This window comes from Leucoraja erinacea, chromosome 14 (genome assembly GCF_028641065.1).
Source record: "Leucoraja erinacea ecotype New England chromosome 14, Leri_hhj_1, whole genome shotgun sequence".
Lineage (NCBI taxonomy): Eukaryota > Metazoa > Chordata > Chondrichthyes > Rajiformes > Rajidae > Leucoraja > Leucoraja erinaceus.
Window position 1 is genome coordinate 47,418,584 of NC_073390.1, and position 23,126 is coordinate 47,441,709.

At 45.0% G+C, this 23,126-nt stretch overlaps 1 protein-coding gene across 2 annotated transcripts in view; it reads left to right on the forward strand.

Moving 5' to 3' along the window:
• The first annotated feature begins 10,491 nt into the window (after nucleotides 1–10,491).
• The window catches only part of ppm1lb (protein phosphatase, Mg2+/Mn2+ dependent, 1Lb), a 93,963-nt gene continuing 81,328 nt past the window's right edge, over nucleotides 10,492–23,126 (forward strand). Inside the window, exons 1-2 of one of the 2 annotated variants that reach the window (XM_055646354.1) lie at nucleotides 10,492–10,510; nucleotides 12,524–12,885. In XM_055646354.1, coding sequence (XP_055502329.1) covers nucleotides 12,532–12,885 — 354 coding nt within the window. In that variant the 5' untranslated portion in view covers nucleotides 10,492–10,510; nucleotides 12,524–12,531. Of the gene's footprint in view, nucleotides 10,511–11,895; nucleotides 12,050–12,523; nucleotides 12,886–23,126 lie in introns of those variants that run through there. The other variant, XM_055646353.1, reaches the window with a different exon arrangement.

Below are 23,126 nucleotides of genomic sequence, written 5' to 3' on the forward strand. Positions count from 1 at the left end.
CGCCAGCTGCCCGCGCCGCGCCTGTCACGCAGGCCACCAACCAACTCCACCTCCTGCAAACAGAAGCCCCTTGATGCCCTTCAATGCTGCTCCTCCATTCATCCAGATCGTGGTTCACCCCCTCGCCTCCTCAACGCCATCACCATGCGTGGGCCCCCCATTTGGGAAGACAAACTGCAACTTCACACTGAATGGCAGGGCTCTGGGGAGTGTTGTAGAGCAGAGGGATCTAGGAGTGCAGGTACATAGTTCCCTGTACTGTGGGCTGAAGGGCCTGTTTATACGTTGTATCTCTAAACTAAACTAAACTAATAAAGTGTTGGAGTAGCTCAGTATCACTGGAGAAAAAGGATGGGTGACGTTTCAGATTCAGATTCAATTTAATTGTCATTGTCAGTGTACAGTACAGAGACAACGAAATGCAATGTTTCGGATAGTTCCCTTTATGTAGTGTGTTGCAGGTAGATACTGTGGTCAAGAAGGCTTTTGGCACAAGTCTTCAGCAGGCAAGGTACAAAAATGTGGCACAATGTAGAGCGTGGATTTTCTCCGCGTGCTCCGGTCTGCTCCTTGGTTCTTGGTTTCTTGGTTCTCCAAAATATTCCAAATGGAATTTAAACTGGAGGTGGTGGAGGGAGGACACTTAAGCCAGAAAGGGTTATTGGGAAGAAAGAGCTACTTTAAATTTAGTTGCATCTGGTTGCTCCCACACAACAAAGACGTACAGATTTGTAGGTTAATTGGCTACAGTAAAATTATAGGTAGACAAAAATGCTGGAGAAACTCAGCGGGTGAGGCAACATTCTACGGAGCAAAGGAAATAGGCAACGTTTCAGGTCGAAACTCTTCTTCAGTATGTCCAGTCCCTTAATAATCTGAAGAAGGGTTTCGACCCGAAACGTTGCCTATTTCCATCGCTCCATAGATGCTGCCTCACCCGCTGAGTTTCTCCAGCATTTTTGTCTACCTTCGATTTTCCAGCATCTGCAGTTCCTTCTTAAACCTCCTTTTACATTCAGTAAAATTATAAATTGTCCCAAGTGTGTAGGATGGCGCTAATGTGCGGGTGGATCGCTGGTCTGCGCAGACTCAGTGGGTTGAAGGGCCTGTTTCTGCACTGTATCTCTAAACTAAATTAAACAAATAAAGTGTTTAAGAAGGAACTGCAGATGCTGGAGAATCGAAGGTTACACAAAAAAGCTGGAGAAACTCAGCGGGTGCAGCAGCATCTATGGAGCGAAGGAAATAGGCAACATTTCGGGCCGAAACCCTTCTTCAGACTGATCGGGGGCGGGGGTGGGCGGGGACAAGAAAGGAAAAAGGAGGAGGAGCCCGAAGGCTGGGGGATGGGAGGAGACAGCAGGGGGACTGAGGAAGGGGAGGAGACAGCAAGGACTAACAAAATTGGGAGAATTCGATGTTCATGCCCCCAGGATGCAGACTCCCCAAACGGAATATGAGGTGCTGTTCCTCCAATTTCCGGTGCTGCTCGCTGTGGCCTTGGAGGAGACCCAGGACAGAGAGGTCGGAGACGGAGTGGGAGGGGGAGTTGAAGTGCTGAGCCACCAGGAGGTCAGCTTGGTTATTGCGGACCGAGCGGAGGTGTTCGGCGAAACGATCGCCCAACCTCCGCTTGGTCTCACCGATATAGATCTGCTGACATCTAGAGCAGCGGACGCAATAGATGAGGTTGGAAGAGATGCAGGTAAACCTCTGTCGCACCTGGAACGATTGCTTGGGTCCTTGAACGGAGTCGAGGGAGGAAGGTAAAGGGACAAGTGTTGCATCTCTTGCGGTTGCAAGGGAAAGTGCCCGCGGAGGGGATGGTACGAGAGGGAAGGGAAGAATTGACAAGGGAGTTATGGAGGGAGCGGTCTTTGCGGAAGGCAGATATGGGGGGAGATGGGAAGATGTGGCGAGTGGTGGGGTCACGTTGGAGGTTGCGAAACTGACGGAGGATTACTTTATGTATGTGACAGCTGGTGGGGTGAAAGGTGAGGACTAGGGGGACTCGGCCCTTGTTGCGAGTGGGGGAATGGGGAGAGAGAGCAGTGTTGCGGGGTATGGAAGAGACCCTGGTGCAAGCCTCATTTATGGTGGAGGAGGGGAACCCCCGTTCCCTGAATAATGAGGACATTTCAGATGTCCTGGTGTGGAACGCCTCATCCGTGGAGCAGATGTGGCGTAGACGGAGGAATTGGGAGTAGGGGATGGAGTCCTTACAGGAAGCAGGGTGGGAAGAAGTGTAGTCCAGATAGCCATGGGAGTCAGTGGGTTTATAGTGTATGTCGGTCAGAAGTCTATCACCTGCAATGGAGATAGTAAGGTCAAGGAATGGTAGGGAAGTGTCGGAAATGGTCCAGGTGTATTTGAGTGCCGGATGGAAGTTAGTGGTGAAGTGGATGAAGTCAGACAGTTGTGTGCGGGTGCAGGAGGTGGCAATCGTCGATGTAGCGGAGGTAGAGGTCGGGGATGGGGCCCTGGTATGTATTGAACAAGGATTGCTCGACGTAACCGACAAATAGGCAGGCATAGCTGGGGCCCATGCGTGTGCCCATAGCTACGCCTTGTATTTGGAGGAAATGGGAGGAGTCGAACGTGAAGTTATTGAGGGTAAGGACCAGCTCCGCTAGGCGGAGGAGACTGTCAGTGGCTGGGTATGGGTTGCTTCTCTGGTCGAGGAAGAACCGGAGGGCTTTGAGACCATCGTGGTGGGGGATGGAGGTGTAGAGTGACTGGACGTCCATGGTGAAGATGAGGGGGTGAGGGCCTAGAGAATGGAATGCGCGGAGACGACGGAGAGTGTCTGAGGTGTCTTGAACATAGGTAGGGAGGGATTTAACCAAGGGTGATAGGATGGAGTCAAGGTATTTGGAAATGAGTTCGGTGGGGCACGAACAGGCAGAGACAATGGGTCTTCCGGGACAGTCAGGTTTGTGGATTTTAGGGAGAAGGTAAAATCGGGCTGTGCGGGGCTGGGGAACGATGAGGTTGGAGGCTCGGTCGGGTAGGGCATTGGAGTGGATGAAGTCGGTGATGGTGCTGGAGATGGTGGCCTGGTGCTCGTCAGTAGGGTCATGGTCCAGGGGTAAGTAGGAGGAGGTGTCCGAGAGTTGGCGCGTGGCCTCAGCTTTGTAGAGATAAACAAATAAAGTACTGGAGTAGCTCAGTATACCTGGAGAAAAAGGATGGGTGACGTTTCGGATTGGGCCTAATCCAAATCATCACCCATCCTTTCTCTCCGGAGTTGATGTCTAACCCGCTGAGTTACTCCAGCACATTGTGTCTATATATAGACAATAGGTGCAGGAGTAGGTCATTCAGCCCTACGAGCCAGCACCACCATTCACTGTGATCATGGCTGATCATCCACATCAGTAGCCCGTTCCTGCCTTCCCCCCCCCATATCCCTTGACTCTGCTATCTTTAAGAGCTCTATCTAACTCTCTCTTGAAAGCATCCAGAGAATTGGCCTCTGAGGAAGAGAATTCCACAGATTCGTAACTCTCTGGGTGAAAAAGTTAATCCTCATCTCCGTTCTTAATAGCCCACCCATTATTCTTTAACTGTGGCCCCTGGTTCTGGACTCCCCCAACATTGGGAACATGTTTTCTGCCTCTAGCATGTCCAATCCCTTATTAACCTTGTTTAAGAAGGAACTGCAGATGCTGGAGAATTGAAGGTTACACAAAAAAGCAGGAGAAACTCAGCGGGTGCAGCAGCATCTATGGAGCGAAGGAAATAGGCAACGTTTCTGGCTGAAACGGGTCTAAAGAAGGGTTTTGGCCCAAAACGTTGCCTATTTCCTTCGCTCCATAGATGCTGCTGCACCCGCTGAGTTTCTCCAGCTTTTTTGTGTACCCTTATTAACCTTATATGTTTCAATAAGATACCCTCTCATCCTTCTAAATTCCAGTGTATACAAACCCAGTCGCTCCATTCTATTAACATATTACAGTCCCATCATCCCGGGAATTAACCTTGTGAACCCGCGCTGCACTCCCTCATAGCAGGAATGTCCTTCCTCAAATTTGGAGGCCAAAACTGCACACAGTACTCCAGTTGTGGTCTCACTAGGGATTTCTAATAGAGATTTCTACTAGGCAGGGATTTCTACAGGCGGCGGAGGCCGGTTCTCTGGATACTTTCAAGAGAGAGCTAGATAGGGCTCTTAAAGATAGCGGAGTCAGGGGATATGGGGAGAAGGCAGGAACGGGGTACTGATTGTGGATGATCAGCCATGATCACATTGAATGGCGGTGCTGGCTCGAAGGGCTGAATGGCTTACTCCTGTACATATTGTCTATTGTCTATTTAAATGGAGCGACCGTTGCGTTACAGTTGTACAAGATATTGGTGAGGTTGCATTTGTAGTATTGTGTTCAGTTTTGTCCTCTCTGTTAAAGGAATGATTTTGTCAAACTAGAAAGAGTCTCAAGAAGATTTACAATGATGTTGCCAGGACTTGAGGGGCTGAACCATAGGGAGAGTTTGGGCAGGCTAAGACTTTATTATTTGGAGTGCAGAAAGCTGAGGGGTGATATGTGGTGTTTAAAATCAGGAGAGGAATAAATAGGGTGAATGCACAGAGTCTTTTTCCAAGGGTAAGCGAACCAAGAACTAGAGGTTCAGTTTAGTTTATTGTCATGTGGTGTAGTGAAAAGCTTTTGTTAACCATGCTAACCAGTGAACAGAAATGATTATAATCGAGCCATTTACGATGTATTGAGGGTTATGTTGAAGGTGAAATGGGAATGGTTTGATAGGAATCTGAGGGGCAATTTTTTATATGAAGGATGGTGGATATGTGGAACGAGCTGCCAGAGGAAATAGTTCAGACTGGTAAAATACAACATTTAAAATGCATTTGGACAGGTGCATGAATAGGAAAGGTTTAGATGGATGTGGGCCAAATGTGGGCAAATGGGACGAGCATATATTGGGCATCTTGTTTGGCAGGTATAAGTTGAGCCTAGTTTATATGGGCCAGATAGCATGCTCTATGACTCTATCACTTGCTTCCTTTAATTTCCAGAATCTATTAATTTCTGCTTTGTGGGAATTAAACAAATGAAAATGCCAAACATATGCCCCCTGTGAGATTTTGTTTTTGTCTTGGCTCTGAATGGCCTGCCTATCACCAGTTGTAAATTGTTAATACTGATTCTAATCCTCTTAAGCCACAAACAAGCCCTGTAAGAATTTTGTAGATCTCCTTTCATTTTCCTAAACTCTAGAGAGTATAGAATAGTCTACTCAATTTCACATCATATGGCAAACGTTTATCCCCGAAACCAAATCATCTCCACTGAACATACTCGAGGTAAGAAGGGTCTGTGCATGAGAGTTTAACACGTTTGAAACATCTTCAGTTGTAATGTCTTATGGTAGACAGTCCGAATATTTTTCCCAGGATGGAAAATTCAAATACTAGAGGGCATAGCTTTAAGGTGAGAAGGGCAAAGTTTAAACGAGATTTGCAGGGCAGTTATTTTACACAGTAGTGAGTGCCTGGAATGCGAGATTAGAATTATCCTGCAAACTAAAAATTGCTTAAGGTAAAAGCTCCTGTGATAAGAACTAAAAACAGTGCGGAATCTGCTTAGAGGACTGTTTGCAATACACAAAAGAACATTGATAAACCAGGCACCATGGATTTATCAAATACAAAACAATTCATAGGGGCTAACAGGTCTGGTGGCAAGATCGCATGGATGAAGTATGCAACAGATGGTAGATCCAGTATTCAGTGTACCAGGAGAATGCAGCCAAAATGGTTAATGAGAAACTGATCATACGCTGATCACATGACCTCAACTGTGGATAACTAAAAAATAAAGAATTAGAAATATGAATATTGGCCTCGTTATTAGTGGAGGATTCAATCTAACAAGTCCACTCGATGAAATATCTGGGTTAGGCTGACCATTTGATTGATACAAATACATCGATAGATGCACCTGAACACATCATCAGTGATGTAACCTAGGGTCATTGGGTGTTTCGGGTCTTTCAACATCAGACCACGACTTGTGTTCAGGTGGCATTCGCTCCTCCCCATGGACCTCCTATCCTGATCCAGACCCATCTTGATGCCTTCTCCGCTGCCTCTGTGGTGTTCTTGATGGCCCTTCTCCTTGCCACTCCGTTGATGCCCAGTGCTTTCAAGGCTTTGTAGAGCGATTGCCCTGCAAAACCTCTGCAGCCAACCTTGATGGGCATACACCTTGCCTTCCAGCCCTGCTTACGGCAGTCTATGACCAGCTCCTCATACTTGGCCATCTTCCTCTCGTGGGCCTCCTCCAGACGGTCCTCCCACGGCACTGTCAGTTCCAACAAGACGATGTTTTTGGTCGCCTCTGAGACCAGGAGGATATCTGGCCTCAGGGTGGTCATGGCAATGTGCTGTGGAAACTTCAGCTGTTTCACCAGGTCTACGGAAAGCTGCCAGTCCTGAGAAATTTTGAGAAATATTTGTAAACAACATCAGCTAAGTTGGAGATCTGAAAGTGGAATAGTTTAAATGGTGATTTATAACCGTTTAGTTTAGTTTAGAGATACAGGGGAGAAACAGGCCCTTCAGGCCCACTGAGTCTGTGCCGACCAACAATCACCCATACACAAGCACTATCCCACACACTAGGCACAATTTACAATTTTTACCAAAGCCAATCTTACAAACCTGCATCTCTTTGGAGTAGGAGGAAACCGAAGCACCTAGAGAAAATCCACGTGGTCACATGGAGAATGTACAAACTGCATATAGACAGCATCCATAGATCAAAACTGGGTATCTGGCAGTGTAAGGCAACAACTCCCACTGCGCCACCATGCTATGGCAGGAGTACTGGACATAATTGTAAACAATACAACACAACCTCTAATTGTAATATATCTAATTTATACATCTCATTTTAAATCACTAAGCACTGTTTTATGGAATAGAAGGTGTTGATAACGTTTTCTCCGGAGATGCTGGAGTTACTCCAGCTTTTGTGTCTGTCTTCTAGAGGTGTTGATAAGATTTTTAGAAGGAACAGAAAGATTTTGAAGTATGATGTATTCGCAAATCTAGATTGCAGTTAAGTTCAAAACGATTGTTTAAAATACATACAGGATGTTTTACTAAATGAAGAACTGAATGTACAGGCATGGAGTGTGTGCTCAAATTATGTATAATACTGGTTAGGCCACAGCTGGAATACAATGTTCAGTTTGTGGCCACACATTATGAGCACTGGAGAAAATGCAAAGGGGATTTGCAAAGATTTACAAGGATAATTGTAGCTATGAGGAAAGAGGGGATAAGCTAGCGTTGTTTTCTTTAGCGGCTGAGAGACTAAATTGGGAAGTATAACATTTTGAGCGGTACTGGATTTACAGATACTGTAAATAGGAATGATCTGTTCCCCATTGCATAATTTTTAAAAGAAAGGGCCATTGACACAGAGGGATTAATAGAAGTATTTGAAAAGGGAGTATGTTTTATTTTTGCCCAGAAGGTGGATCTTTGAAACTCACTGCATGGCAGAGACAGAAGCTTTCATCGACATGTACTTGGATTATTACTGGAAGCACAATGAGCTAAAGGACTACAGAGCTAGTGCTGAAAGGTGGAATTAAGCTGTGTAGTAGTGCATTTTGAAAAGCACAAACAATGGGTTGAATTACTTCCTTCTGTCTGATAAAAGTTCTGGGATTCTTTTAATGTAACTTCAGCTCTGTATCTGTGGGGTTATTGAAAGGTTGCCTTGGGTCTGAATCTTGATAAATGGTCTCCACCTAAAATGTTGGCTGCCCGTTCCCACAGATGTTGTCTTAGTTCCTTCAGCAGTTCTCGGATTTTTGTCACTCCCGTGTTTTTCCCACTAATGGGATATAAAATGTAGCAGATTATTTTCACTACTTTTCCACCATTCCCTCAAAGTGGATTCCATTTTTGAACTCTGTTGGCCTCTTTCAGATTAATATTGTTTTCCCTTAAAACTGCTACCACTCATAGAAACATAGAAAATAGGTGCAGGAGGAGGCCAGTCGGCCCTTTGAGCCAGCATCGCTATTCATTGTAATCATGGCTGATCGTCCCCTATCAATAACCTGTGCCTGCCTTCTCCCCATATCCCTTGACTCCACTAGCCCCTAGAGCTCTATCTAATTCTCTCTTAAATCCAAACAGTGATTTGGCCTCCACTGCCCTCTGTGGCAGAGAATTCCATAAATTCACAACTCTGTGGGTGAAAAAGTTTTTTCTCACCTCACCTCCCCTTTATTCTAAGACCGTGGCCCCTGGTTCTGGACTCGCCCAACATTGGGAACATTTTTCCTGCATTTTTCCTGCACTCCTATTTCTTTTTCCATTTCTCTGCTGAATACTTTATACTGAACCATCCTCCCTCCAACTAGACAGCAGTCCTGATCTCACCTACCTCATTGGAGACCTTTGAACTATCTTTAATCGGACTTAACTGATCTTTCACTAAATGTTATATCCTTCATCCTGTATCTGGACACTGTAGACGGCATCATTGTAATCATAATGGTTTTTTCACTGACTGAATAACGCAACAAAAATGCTTTTCACTGTACCTCGGAACATAAAAGTAATAAACTAAACTAAACAACTACCAAAATTAACCATATAGTATATACTCCTCCCATTACCACAAATGCAAACATGTTGCTGCATAAGTGTTTTCACTTGTGGCTTACCTGTCTATTAAACAAGCTCTGCATCTGCACAGACACATTCCAGATCTAAGACCTCTGTATTTTCCATGATCACATTATTCTAACACATTCTCTTTTAACAGTTCTTTCAGCACCTTGATGATTCTATATCCAATGGCCCATTCTCTATCAAAGGAGTTGAACTTTTCCCCTTTGCACAATGTTCCTCTCATTAGTGTCATGTTTCCAGCTTTGTTAAGGTACCACACATCCAATTTGTACATGCCCCTACTGCCAAAGAACGTTGCCAATGACACAGCTATCTGATTCCCTCCTCCTGCAGTTGTTTAGTTTTGAGATACAGCATGGAAACAGGCACTTTGGCCCACCAAGTCTATGTCGACCATCGACCACTCATTCACACTAGTTCTATATTATCCCACTTTTCTCATCCACTGCCTGCACACTAGGGGAAATTTGCAGAGGCCAATTAACCTACAACCCCGCATGCCTTTGGAATGTGGGAGGAGACCAGGGCACCCAGAGGAAACCCACACGGTCACGGAGAGAATGTGCAAACTCCACACTGACAGCACCTGAGGTTAGGAGTGAACCCGGGTTGGTTCGGCAACTTGAGCGCCCCGGAGAGGAAAAGACTACAAAAAGTAGTAAACACTGCTCAGTCCATCATCGGCTCTGACCTCCCTTCCATCGAGGGGATTTATCACAGTTGCTGCCTCAAAAAGGCTGGAAGTATCATCAAAGACCCACATCATCCTGGCCACACACTCATCTCCCTGCTACCTTCAGGTAGAAGGTACAGGAGCCTGAAGACTGCAACAACCAGGTTCAGGAATAGCTACTACCCCACAGCCATCAGGCTATTAAACCTGGCTCAGACAAAACCTTGATTATTAATAATCAATCATCTGTTATTTGCACTTTATCAGTTTATTTATTCATGTGTGTATATATTTATATTATAGTATATGGACACATTGATCTGTTTTGTAGTAAATGCCTACTATGTTCTGTGTGCTGAAGCAAAGCAAGAATTTCATTGTCCTATCAGGGACACATGACAATAAACTCACTTGAACTTGAACTTGAACTTGAACTATGCCACACTGAAAGTAAGTCCAACCAATCTGAAAAAGGGTCCAGACCCGAAATGTCTGTCTATTTCCTCCACAGATGCTGCCTGACCCACTGAGTCCCTCCAGCACTTACTCAAGATTCATGCATTTGCAGTTCCTAGTGTCTCTTTAAATAAACTTGCTCTAAATCAGGCCTGCAATTCTAATTGGGCAGTTATTTTCCCACTTGTCCCTTAATGTAAGAACCATTGTAATCACTAAACAAAAGGAACTAAGTTCAAGTTCCAAGTTCAAGTTCACATTTATTATCACATTCACCATTGTGATATTTGAGTTACCATACAGCCATACAAGTAAAAAGAACACAATACACGATAGAGTTTAACATAAAGATCCATCACAGTGGAATTTGCATTCCTCACTGTGTTGGAGGGATGCAAGCAGAAGCCTCCGCGTGGCGCATTCCGGGCAATGCTGACGACAGAAACTGTACCACAGTGACTGACTGAAGTAGCCAATTCTGCAACCACCGACCGTCAACCGTCACTGACCGACCGGAAAGACGTGATATAGAAGATGGCCCGGACACGAGGAAGAAGACTGTGATGGAAGGCGATAAAGTTCAGTCAATCTTCCTCCTCTCCTTGGAGAGAGGAGAACTTCTTCAAAGTAGACATCTTCTTCAAAATAGCATCTGCAGTTCCTTCTTACACATTTCGTCTGCTCCACTGCAAAATCTCCTCAAGGTTTGTCTGCTTTATAGAAGTTCTCATCTCTCCAACAAGTTCTGCAACATCCTATATCTCTTGTTTCCCTTATCCCTAACCATTCTGAAGAAGGGTCTCGACCCCAAACGTCAACCATTCCCTCTCTCCAGAGATTCTGCCTGTCCCGTTGAGTTACTCCACCTTTTTGTGTCTATCTACAGTTATTGTTTTCCTGGCCCCTCACTCTTCTTCCAGATACATTCAGAGAGATGGTGGAAATGTTTGGAAATATGAAATGTTTTCAATGGGTTCAATACTGTTATAATGTACTCGTTTTTTTCCCAATTCGGAGAAACTAAGAGCTGCAGATGCTAGTTTACAAAAAAAAAACAAAGCTGAATTATTTTGATTCAACTATTTTATTTACACTTTTTAAACTGCTGATCCACAAGAAGCATTGGAACACCAGGATTTATAATTTCCACGAAAAATAATCAGTGTTAATAAATTTGGCTTTGTTGCTAATTTATAAATGTATAAACTGATTTGTATTAGAGTATGTTTAAAATGATCTAGCGTTCTGTACATTTACTCTTGACCGAGACGGTCAGTGCATGAGACTTTACTCAGATAATATGTTTAAATTGTAAGACATTTATTTAACAGAGTAATTTGAGAAAGGACTAGAAATGTCCTCCAAAATCCAAAATAGCTAAACAAAAAGCCTCTGTGATAAGACCTAAAGACAATGTGGAATCTGTTTACTGTTTGCAATGCACAAATGAACAGTAACAGTCGTTTAAGGAGAGACTAAACTCCCCCTTCTAAAAGTGGCTGAAACATAGAAAATAGATGCAGGAGTGGGCCATTCGGCCCTTCGAGCCTGCACCACCATTCAATATGATCATGGCTGATCATCCAACTCAGTATCCTGTACCTGCCTTCTCATCATACCCCCTGATCCCTTTAGCCACTAGGGCCACATCTAACTCCCTCTTAAATATAGCCAATGAACTGGCCTCAACTACATTATGTGGCAGAGAATTCCAGAGATTTACCACTCCTGGGTAAAAAATGTTTTTCTCTTCTCGGTCCTAAAAGATTTCCCCAACATCGGGAACAATCTGTTTAAGAAGGAACTGCAGATGCTGGAAAATCGGGACCATCGTGTGTACGTACCATCGGGAACAATCTTCCTGCATCTAACCTGTCCAACCCCTTAAGAATTTTATAAGTTTCTATAAGGGTCTCGACCCATTCCTTCTCTCTGGAGATGCTGCCTGCCCCGCTGAGTTACTCCAGCTTTTTGTGTCTATCTTCGGTTGAAACCAGCATCTGCAGTTCCTTCCCACACTAAACGTTCCCATGCATTGAGCACCGCCCAGCCGGCGTGAAGCGTGCCTGTCACTGCATCAGTGAGAACACAGCACGTTTCGACAGCGCTTGAGTTTTGATCCTCCCGGCCCTCCGTGCGGAGCAGGCTCTACCAAAGACCAAGGGGGAAGGCGCGACTTGACACAAACTCAATGCCCGCCCGGGTGTTCTACCGGGGGCGCCGCCACCTTCTGCACAATGATGGTAGAGGGGTTGGGGAGGAGGGTGGCTTGGAGACGCGCGGCAAGGGTAAAGGGGCGAGGAGGGATGGGGGGAGGGGGGGAAGGTGACCCCTGCTGCCAGCGGTGCGCTGTTCCCGCAGTGGGAATGCGGCAGATCGTGCGGGCGGGTGGCGAGTGAGAGCGAGTGAGTGAGAGTGAGGAAGAGGGGGGTCGGCGGAGGGACCCGGGGGAGCAGCGCAGGCGGCGTGGGGCCGCTGTCAGACACACAGACACACAGCAGCAGCGCCGAGCTCCCCGTCACATTGTATCAATCAATGTAGCAATTAATGTATCAATGAATGTATCAACGTGTGTGTGAAACCCAGCGCCAGAGACACTGCCCTTTCCAAGCGCAGCTTCCCCGGTGGGTAGAGGATGGTGCATTGATCCTGCGATTCCCTTCAAGTTTTGGTAGAATAAATGATAGAAGACACAATGACTCTGTTGTCTCTCTTAGGCCGCATCATGCGCTATTTTCTACTCAGGCCGGAAACTTTGTTTCTGCTGTGCATCAGCCTGGCTCTGTGGAGTTATTTCTTTCACACGGACGAGGTGAAGACCATAGTGAAATCCAGCCAGAATGCGGTGAAAATGATGAAAGGGAAAGTGGTGGAGATAATCCAGAACGATCGTTTCGGGGGACTGGACGTGCTGGAAGCGGAGTTTTCCAAAACCTGGGAGTTCAAGAGCAACAACGTGGCCGTTTATTCCATCCAAGGCAGGCGGGATCACATGGAGGATCGATTCGAAGTCCTCACCGACCTGGTCAACAAAAGTCACCCTTCCATTTTCGGGATCTTTGATGGCCACGGAGGAGAGGTGAGTCCACACATATTTGCGTTGTGTGTTTTGGTTGGTGTTTTCTACCAATGTCAAAAAAACAAAAGAATAAATCTAGTGTTTGAAGACGAGGAAGGACGTTTCACTGAAGTACTTAACGCCGATGAAACAACAAGACCATGGATATGAAGTTTATGCATTCGGGGGGTTGTGGCAAACCCACTTCATGTAACGTCACTGTTTTCTTGAGAACTAAGGTCGCCAGTAAATTGATCTCAGAGGAAACCGACACAAGAAGTGTGTTTAAAATTGTGTAAATGGGAATTGCGGTGTGAAAGAACACAAGTTGAATCTTGTTCTCGATACGTTGCATTGTTATTGTTGTTGTGCTATTGATTTTCCTCTTGTTGGATTAATATATAGGCACCAGTGTGTCCTGTTTAATGAGGGAGTGTGAATATACAGACAAATAAAAGAGGAAAACATTGTTCCAGCTTTTGGACTCACGAAGTTGAACGCATCTCTTAAGTAATCCAATTTGCTGTGCTGTTAACTTACGGTAAAAAAAACCCATTACGGTCGAATCAGTAGGCATTATTTGACTGGAAGAAGGTTGTGTGGTGAGGAAGGGCCACATGACGTTAAAACAGCTTAAATACACAAGTGTTTGGAAGATTACAAGAATGGTTCAGCAGTCGCACACAAGAATATCGGGTCCATTATCAAGAGTTAAATAGACTATACAAATTCATGAAGGTCACAGTTGGATGGCCGTGTAGTGTTGATTCCTTCAGCATTAGAAAGTGGTTGGGAAACTGGAATAAGAAGAAAAAAGCTTGGATTTGTTGGGATGCTACCTGTGAAGGTGAAATGCAGACACAACGAAAGCTGCAGTTGTAAGAATACAAGATGCTGAAAACTGAAACCAAGACAGAAAATATTTGAAAGTCTTGGCTCGCCAGTCAGCGCTTGTAGAGAAAGAGAGTTGACATTTCAGGAGGATGACAGAACTGGGGAAAGTTAGAAATAAGCCATGTTACAGAAGAATTAAAAGGGAGTGTGTGGCATGGATGGGGTGGGGAGAACAGAAAGTTAGGTTTGTCATAGGAAGAGTGTTAAAAAGCTGCTATTGCTGCTGGCAATGCAGGCTTCTCTACACAAATGCAGGTGCAGTGGTCTTTAGGGATGGGGGAATGAATGATCGAAGATGTTGTCAAGCTTGAAAGTGTTCAGAGATGATTTACTAGGATGTTGCCAGGACTCAAGGGACTGAGCTATGGGAAGAGCTTGAGCAGGCTCGGACTTTATTCCTTCGATCCACAAAGATGACCCAGTATTACCCTTTGTGTAGGAAGGAACTGCAGTTGCAGGTTTAAACCGAAGATAGACATAAAAAGCTGGAGTAACTCAGCGGGACAGGCAACATCTCTGGAGAGGAGGAATGGGTGACGTTTCAGGTCGAGATTGATCTGAATAAGGGTCTCGACCCGAAAAGCCTCTTATTTTATATCTATCTGCAGGGTTTCCCTTTGCCTGCCTCTGAACACGATATCCCACTTCCACGCTGACCTTTCTGTTTTGGTCACTTGTTTCAATAAATTCCACGGTAAGCTAAACAAAACAGCACCACTCAATATTGAATTCGCCAATCTCAGATAATCAATCTTGCAAATTATTTATGCTGCATTCTGTTCCAATCCATCTCTCTTGGTGATTCCGAGTTTCAATGCCCCTCCACCACATCCAGAGCTATATTTTGCTTGTCACGATCCTTTACCCTTTCTTTGAGTCAGCACCATCATCTACAAATTTTGTCTGCTCCACTGTGAAATCTCCTCAAGATATGCGTACTTTGAAGAGGTTTTCCTCCTCTCTCCGATGGGAGTTCTGCAACACCCTCTCTCACTGATATTTGTTCTGAAACTTTTCATACCTCTAGTTTCCGTCCCCTCTGACTCTCTGCCCAGAGAAGAGTCTTGACCCGATACATTGCCTGTTCCTTTTCTCCTGAGATGCTGCCTGACCCGCTGGGTTACTCCAGCATTTTGTGTCTACTTTTGGTGTAAACCAGCATCTGCAATTCCATCCTACACACTTGAGTAGCCTTTCCTGGTCTCTACCCTATCATAGACTTGCCCCCATTGTACCTTTCTGGCCTTCTCTCTTTACTCTGAAATTTAAAACTTATTTTATTTCTAACATCTCCCAATTCCAGAGAAGCATTACAGACCTGAAGCGTGATCCGTTTCACTCTCCTCAGGCGCTGCTTAATTTACTGAGCATTTTCTATTTTTTTAATATATACAATGATGAGTTTTTCATTGCAAGATTACAGGTGGGGTAATAGGTGTTTAAATTTGTGGATTAAACGGGCTGGAAGTACGCAATCGATCACCGGCGTGTCGTGTGCAACAACAGCAGCAAAGTCAGATATTCTGCATAGATCATGATCCGGATGGTGTCCACATTTTAGAATCGATTAGAAAGATGGGTGAAGGAACGAGAGTGAAGAAATAAATAGGAGCTATGCAGTTCCATGGGATTAAGTGCTGCAATCCGAAAGGAATTTTCAATAGACAAAGGGAAAGAAAAACTGCAGATGCCAGGATGCGGGAATAGAAACACAAATCGCCATTCAGCAGATCAGACACAGTCTCATGGGAGAAAGACAAGAGTTCAGAATTTCTCTGCGTTGCCTGAACCTGCCCACTGTTCTCCATTTTGACTTTTTTCCTCCCCAGAGGTTGGCATTTGAAGCTCCTGGAAAGGAGAATGCACCAGATTGAGATGTTTTCAGATAGAATGAGCAGATTCCATTTGCTTTGTGATAAATTGAATTTATATTACAAGGGCCGATACTGCTGCATATTACATTCGTGAACGCGCAATGGTTGATATTTCGAAACTATTGCAAATGCCCCCTTGTGTACATGGATAATATTAAAGGTTTGGAGCGCGGGTTGGTGCAACTTGCTCAGCTGTTTAACTATCTCTGTTGTATATCTCTGTGAGTCTGGGTGCTCTTTTAAAAAAAAAACAAAAGTGCACTATATGTTAAGAAGAATTCCTAATTTTACTATTAAAAAGAATTCTGAATTCCTACGGTCAATTTAGTAACTTTATTTTCTCTAGAGCAGAAACGATTTGTGCCTGGTGATAATATATCGTTTTAATTCAAGGTCTTTAATTCTACATTAGCTGCACAAAAAATCCAAATGCGACAACAGAGAAAGTCACAAATTGTCCGGCTATAAAGTGAATTTTCCGGTTGAAATAACAGTCATGACTAACCTCATAGAGTGATAGAGCATGGAAACAGACCCTTCGGCCGAACATGCCCACACCAACCAACATTCCCATCAACACTAGTCCCACCTGCCTGTATTTGGCCCATATTCCTCTAAACCCATCTTATCCATATACTTGTCTAAATATTTCGTAAACGTTGCGATGGTACCTGCTTCCACTACCTCCTACATAGAAAACGGACATTTGTACGTTCTTCCCGTGACCCATGTGGGTTTTCTCCATGTGACAGTAGACAATAGAAAATAGGTGCAGGAGTAGACTTCGAGCCAGCATTGCCATTCAATATGATCATGGCTGATCACCCAAAATCAGTACCCCGTTCTTGCTTTCTCTTCATATCCCTTGATTCCGTTAGCCCTAGGAGCTAACTCTAACTCTAACTCTCTCTTGAATACATCCAGTGAATTGGCCTCTACTGCCTTCTGTGATTGAGAATTCTACAGATTCACAACTCTCTGGGTGAAGAAGAAGTTTTCCCTAATCTCAGTCTTAAATGGCCTACCACTTATTCTTGGTTCTGGACTCCCCCAACATTGGGACCATTTTTTCCTACATGCTCCGTGGAGAATGGTTCACCCTTTTTGCTTTACTTTACATCACTACTGGGTTTAGGAGTGATCTGGACTAACCCTGTTTGGGTTTGAGTTTAGTTTATTGTCACGTGCAGCGAAGTACAGTAAAAAAAAAGCCTCCTGCAGTTTGGTCCATACACCCACCACCTCCCCCTCCCCCTTACCGTAAACCTATAGAAACATAGAAACATAGAAATTAGGTGCAAGAGTAGGCCATTCGGCCCTTCGAGCCTGCACCGCCATTCAATATGATCATGGTTGATCATCTAACTCAGTATCCCGTACCTGCCTTCTCTCCATACCCCCTGATCCACTTAGCCACAAGGGCCACATCTAACTCCCTCTTAAATATAGCCAATGAACTGGCCTCAACTACCCTCTGTGGCAGAGAGTTCCAGAGATTCACCACTCTCTGGAATCTCAACAATCTTCCTGCATCTAGCCTGTGCAACCCCTTAAGAATTTTGTAAGTTTCTATAAGATCCCCTCTCAATCTCCTAAATTCTAGAGAGTATAAACCAAGTCTATCCAGTCTTTCTTCATAAGACAGTCCTGACATCCCAGGAATCATCTGGTGAACCGTCTCTGCACTCCCTCTATGGCAATAATGTCCTTCCTCAGATTTGGAGACCAAAACTGTACGCAATACTCCAAGTGTGGTCTCACCCTGTACAACTGCAGTAGAACCTCTCTGCTCCTATACTCAAATCCTTTTGCAATGAAAGCTAACATACCATTCGCTATCTTCTATTCCTCTGGTGATTTTGTACATATTAGTTTGTCTTGAATCAAAACTTTTGTCTGCTCGCCTTCTGTCACGGTGTGCGTTAGTTGGAAGGCCAATGTGTCAACATACTGTAACATAGTGTCAACATACTCCATCCAGGTCATAGCAACCAGCGATCTTGCCCCTGACAAAAGAACATCGCGTTACCGTGTTTTTGAAAACTGTTATCTATGCTGCAGGATGTTTTTTGCCTCTGTGGAGACAAAGTAAATTAAAAAAGACCTCTCTGGAATTGCCAAGGTGACCTATCAGAAGTGAATTTAGTCGACATGGTTCCCTGCAGCACAGTTAAATCATCATTTACAGTTGCTTTCTGGCGCAACTATTTTAATGGAGTTTATTGTTGCCTCGTTTGAATTTCTGCCTTCAAATTAGACCCGTTTGGCTTCTCGGGATTGCGAAACAAATTCCGCGAATTCTCGCTGAACCTTGAAATGAGTCGCAGTGTGTTTCCGAAATGAAATGATGGTTGGGGGGTGGGGGGGAGAAACGTCCCAATCCTGAGTGTTCCCATTGCGAGCGTTTAAGCAACGACAGTGGAGACGGTGCGAGATTGTAGTACTGTATAACCTTCACCGAGTTTCTACTACACTGCGCGCCGCTTGGTTTAGTAGCTGAGAGAGAGAGAGAGGTGGTCGCGTTGGCCGCGGCTTTGGGACACGGGTGTAGAAGCGCTGCGAGTGTGGCTGTCGAGGGCGGGGTGGGCTGGGGTGGGGGTCAACGCTATGGACGAGTGTTCTGACTTTTCAGCGATTGGGATCCAACATCTGCGACCTTGCATTTCACAATTCTGCAACCAGCTGTCCCCTACAACCAACCAGACAGAAACGTGTTCGGATTACTAAATAACATCCACGTTATCAATCACCTATGGCCTTTCCCGAGTGGGCTTTAAATTAACTCCCCCTTTCGATGGGCCACTGATTTACCCCCCCTCGGGGTGCAAGTGTGCTTTCTGATAACTCCTTCGCCATAAAACCAATTCCGCCGTTAACCTTCATTTGTATGCGCGCTGTGCGTTTCGTTTTACTAGCTCTATTAAAAATGAAATAGCTGTTGGTGCTTTGACAACCCACCTTGGTCGCCTGTGATGTGGGAAGGAGCAACTCTGTAATGAAGGGTGATGCCTCGGCTGCGAGGATTACCTCCCTGCTCTATCGTCCAGGAGATGATAGATATATTTATAATAATGATTAGAGTCCTTGGGTGTTTCAATTTTGCAATTCGCCAGTAAGATTCAAGAGCAGTGGTAACATTGGAAGTCCGGAGGGCGAGGTGCTTTTTTACCTTTAACAATATGTGGCCAAAAGGGATGTGGCCAGAAGCATTTCACCAACAGGAATGCTCACTTAAATATTAATCAAACAATGAACAAATTGTTATTGCCATATTTTTACCGATCATGGTACAGAAATGTTACAGGATTCATCTTAGATTCAAAGCTTCTCTAAGGTCTGAAGAAGGGTTTCGACCCGAAACGTTGCCTATTTCCTTCGCTCCATAGATGTAGCCTCACCCGCTGAGTTTCTCCAGCATTTTTGTCTACCAAGGCACGTCAATTTATTTCAGCCAGCATGACATGTCACGATTTCTAATTTAAAATACCATTCAAAACTGCGCACAGTTCGTCTTTTTTTGGGGTAAAGTCTAGTTTGGAGATGCAGCGTGGAAACAACTTCAGCCCACCGAGTCCCCCCCTCCCCCCCATACTTTACTTCCATCCCACGCACTAAGGACAATTTAAAGAAGCCAATTAACCTACAAACCTGTACCGTCCTTGGGGTGTGGAAGGAAACCGGAGCATCCGGTGATAACTCACGCGATCACAGGGAGAATGTGTAAACTCAGTACAGACAGCACCTGAGGCCAGGATCGTATCCGGGTTGCTGACGTCCTATTCTTCTGGTAAAAGTCCTCTTATCAACATTCAGCTGTTTGCAGGACTTGCATTTGATGAATAACAGCTATTTCTGTGCAATAAACAATGGTGATTTTGGTACACTTGATGGGGCTTTTGCAGAATTGATAACTCACCACCAGTCATTTTGTTGCATTGGTATCTAATAGAGTTTCTTAGGTAGTATTCCAACACAAAGGAAGATGGCGCAGGTGAGGCTTGTTGTGGTAGCGATCATGGGTAGGGCTTACAGATGTCGCTGCCAAAAGTCTCGCTATAGAATAGAAACAAGGATGTAGCAAGGATCAATGGTCTAAACTGTGTCCTCCATCAATATACGTTCATAGTTTAGTGCAAAATGTTGTAAAAGGGAGTCACATAATTGATAAGCATGCATACCTATTGTTAGCAAAGGGACAGAGAGCATCTCTGGATAGAAGGAATGGGTGACGTTTCAGGTCGAGACTGAAGTCTGAAGTCTTCAAGTCTGAAGAAGGGCCTCGACCCGAAGCATAACTCATTCCTTCTATCCAGAGATGCTGTCTGACCCACTGAGTTACTCCAGCATTTTGTGTCTATTTTCGGTGTAAACCAGCATCTGCAGTTCCTTTCTGCACTTATTGTTAGCAATGTGTTCAATGATTTGTTTTGCAATACATCAAAAAACTGGAAGCACTGTACCTGAACAGGTGTTCTTTCTCTTTTGGTGTAAGAAGACAAATGCACTCGGGGAAAGTGCCAATCATTCTGTCCTGTAATCATTTTATTTTCAATTAGCACAACATAAAACATGAGATTGGTTCACGTCTGTATGTATATCATACGTGCGAGTTCTGTTGCCATGATGTTTAAAGCAACAATTAAAATGCATCCAGCACCCTAAATAAAGTGACATTATTTATCTGCTATCAAACAATTTCATCCAGCCTCAAAACATTTTTTTATGCTGTGCCTCATTAAATTCATTGCTCACATATGGCCGTGTATGATTAGAGAGCTTTGATGTTGATTTGTGCCACAGCATGGACCAACTCAATACCAAGGAGGCAGGTGACTCGAGTTCAAAATCACTTTTTAAATTTGCGTTTTTGTGTGTCCCCCCCCCCCCCCCCTCCCTCCCCCCCCCCCCCCTCTCCCCCACTCGCCTCCCCTGCACAAAAGAACAAGGTACAATGTGAAATAACAAACAAGTAATGTTTTTGAAGAAAATTGATGAATGGAGCTCATTGTGAAAAGGCTAATGGCTTTGTGCTGAAGAAAGACTGATTGAAAGATACAGCATGAAAAGTCTGGACAGAAATGTTTAGAGGCAAATGATCGCATTCAAGCAAATGCAAGGGTGTCAGGGATTATGGGCACTAGGCAGGGGAATGGGGTAAAGAGGGAAAGATAGATCCACCATGATTGAATGGACCGAATAGCCTAATTCTGTTCCTATCACTTATGAACATATGTTTGATAACTTGGTCAACATGGATGTTGGACTGAAGGGTCTGTTTCTGTGCTGTATAGCTCTATGACTGTGACCCTAATGAGTTTTATTTTTTTCCTTGATGGGAGAAAAAAGTGATCTGCAACTGAGGCTGGGTCAGGAGATTTGGGGATTCATATAGTAGAGTAGGTTGGTGGCCATGGCCCATGGTTAGGTCCTGGGATTGGATTCCTCACAAAGGTAAGTGTTTCGTTTTTTTAGTTTAGAGGTACAGTGTGGAAGCAGGCCCTTTGGCACCGACCAGCGATCCCCGCACACTTACACTGTCCTACACACACTAGGGACAATTTACAATTATACCATGCCTGCTATACTACAAACCTGTACATCTTTAGGGGGGGGGGGGGGGGGGGGGGGGGGGGGAAACGGAGATCCCGGAGAAAACCGATGCAGGTGACGGGGAGAACGTACAAATTCCGTACAGACAAGCACCCGTAGTCAGGATCGAACCCGGGTCTCTGGAGCTGTGAGAGAGCAACTCTACCGCTGCGCCACCCGTGGTGCCGTCACCAGTAAGAAATGGTGCATTGTTGCAGTCGAGGACGGTGAAGATCGGGTCTGGGACTGCAGGTGAGACAGAGTCTACAAAGATAATCAGGCTGGGAAGGGGTGTCTTCATTAAGATTTAACTGTGGACTCAATAGGGACCACTTGGACTTAGAATGTCAGGACACCAAGGGGTTGGAGGATAGGGGAGTCATGAACACCTGGAGATTGGCATCAGATCAGCCGGGAGTTAGGAGCAAAATTGGGATGAAGTGTGTTGGTGGCACGTGAGAAGGTTCAAACATAACTGATTGGGTTCTAGTCCAGCAACACACTTCTATAAAACATAGACGTCCCAGGAGTAATAATAATGGTGATTCCCAGAAAAGCATGATTTAACTTCTTGGGAAATTAAACCTGTGGCGCCTCACCGGCAATAGGAACATCACGCTCTAACTAATGTTATCCCATGTATCAATGACATGAACAGTCATATTTCAATGATGTAACACTCAGCATGAGCAAATGTGACCAGCTCAGCTAGGAAATTTACTTGTTCAAGAAGGAACTGCAGATGCTGGAAAATCGAAGGTACACAAAATTGCTGGAGAAACTCAGCGGGTGCAGCAGCATCTATGGAGCGAAGGAAATAGGCGACGTTTCGGGCCGAAACCCTTCTTCAGACTGATGGGGGGGGGGGGGGGGGGGGGGGGGGGAAGGAAGGAAAAGGGGAGGAGGAGGAGCCCGAGGGCGGGCGGATAGGAGGGTGGGAGGAGACAGCTAGAGGGTTAAGGATGGGAAGGAGAGTCCGGATGGCATTAACATTGAATTCTCCCAATTTTGCTAGCCCTTGCTGTCTCCTCCCCTTCCTTAACCCTCTAGCTGTCTCCTCCCACCCTCCTATCCGCCCGCCCTCGGGCTCCTCCTCCTCCCCTTTTCCTTCCTTCTCCCCCCCCCCCCCCACCCCCCATCAGTCTAAAGAAGGGTTTCGGCCCGAAACGTCACCTATTTCCTTCGCTCCATAGATGCTGCTGCACCCGCTGAGTTTCTCCAGCAATTTTGTGTACCTAGGAAATTTACTTGGTTTGAACCAGTTGGGCTGAAGGGATTTTTTTCCATGATGCATAACTATAGCTCCATTAAAAAATATTGGTACTTGTGAATTTCTGGGCCTCATTTGTCCTTGCCTTTTCTGAGCAAAACAGATTTGGGTTTATTCAATGCAAAAAGAGATTAACAGTTAAAGTGATAGTCATACAGCACAGAAACAGGCCCTTCGGCCCAACACAGTTTAGTTTACTTTACTTTCAGTTTAGTTTATTGTCACGTGTACGTGAAACCTTTTCTCATCCATTCAAAAGCAACTCATCCATTCCAAGCTTGTTTGCCTGCATGTGGTTCATATTCCCATATCCTATACCTCCTCCTCAACTCTGTCCAGGGACCCCGAAAATCCTTTTAGGCGAGGCAGAGGTTCACTTGCACCTCCTCCAACCTCACCTACTGTATCCTTTGTTCAAAATGTGAACTCTTATAGATCGACGCCCGCAGAGGCGACTGCGGAGGTTTGTGGCCCCGATCACGGGGCAAAATGGAGGAGGACTGACTGTACCTTTGTGCCTTCCACCACAGTGAAGAATGCTGTGGTGGGTCTGTGTTAAATTTTTATTGTGTGTTCTTTTTTGATTGTACCGCTGCTGGCGTTCATTTCACTGCACTTTATTGTGTATGTGATCA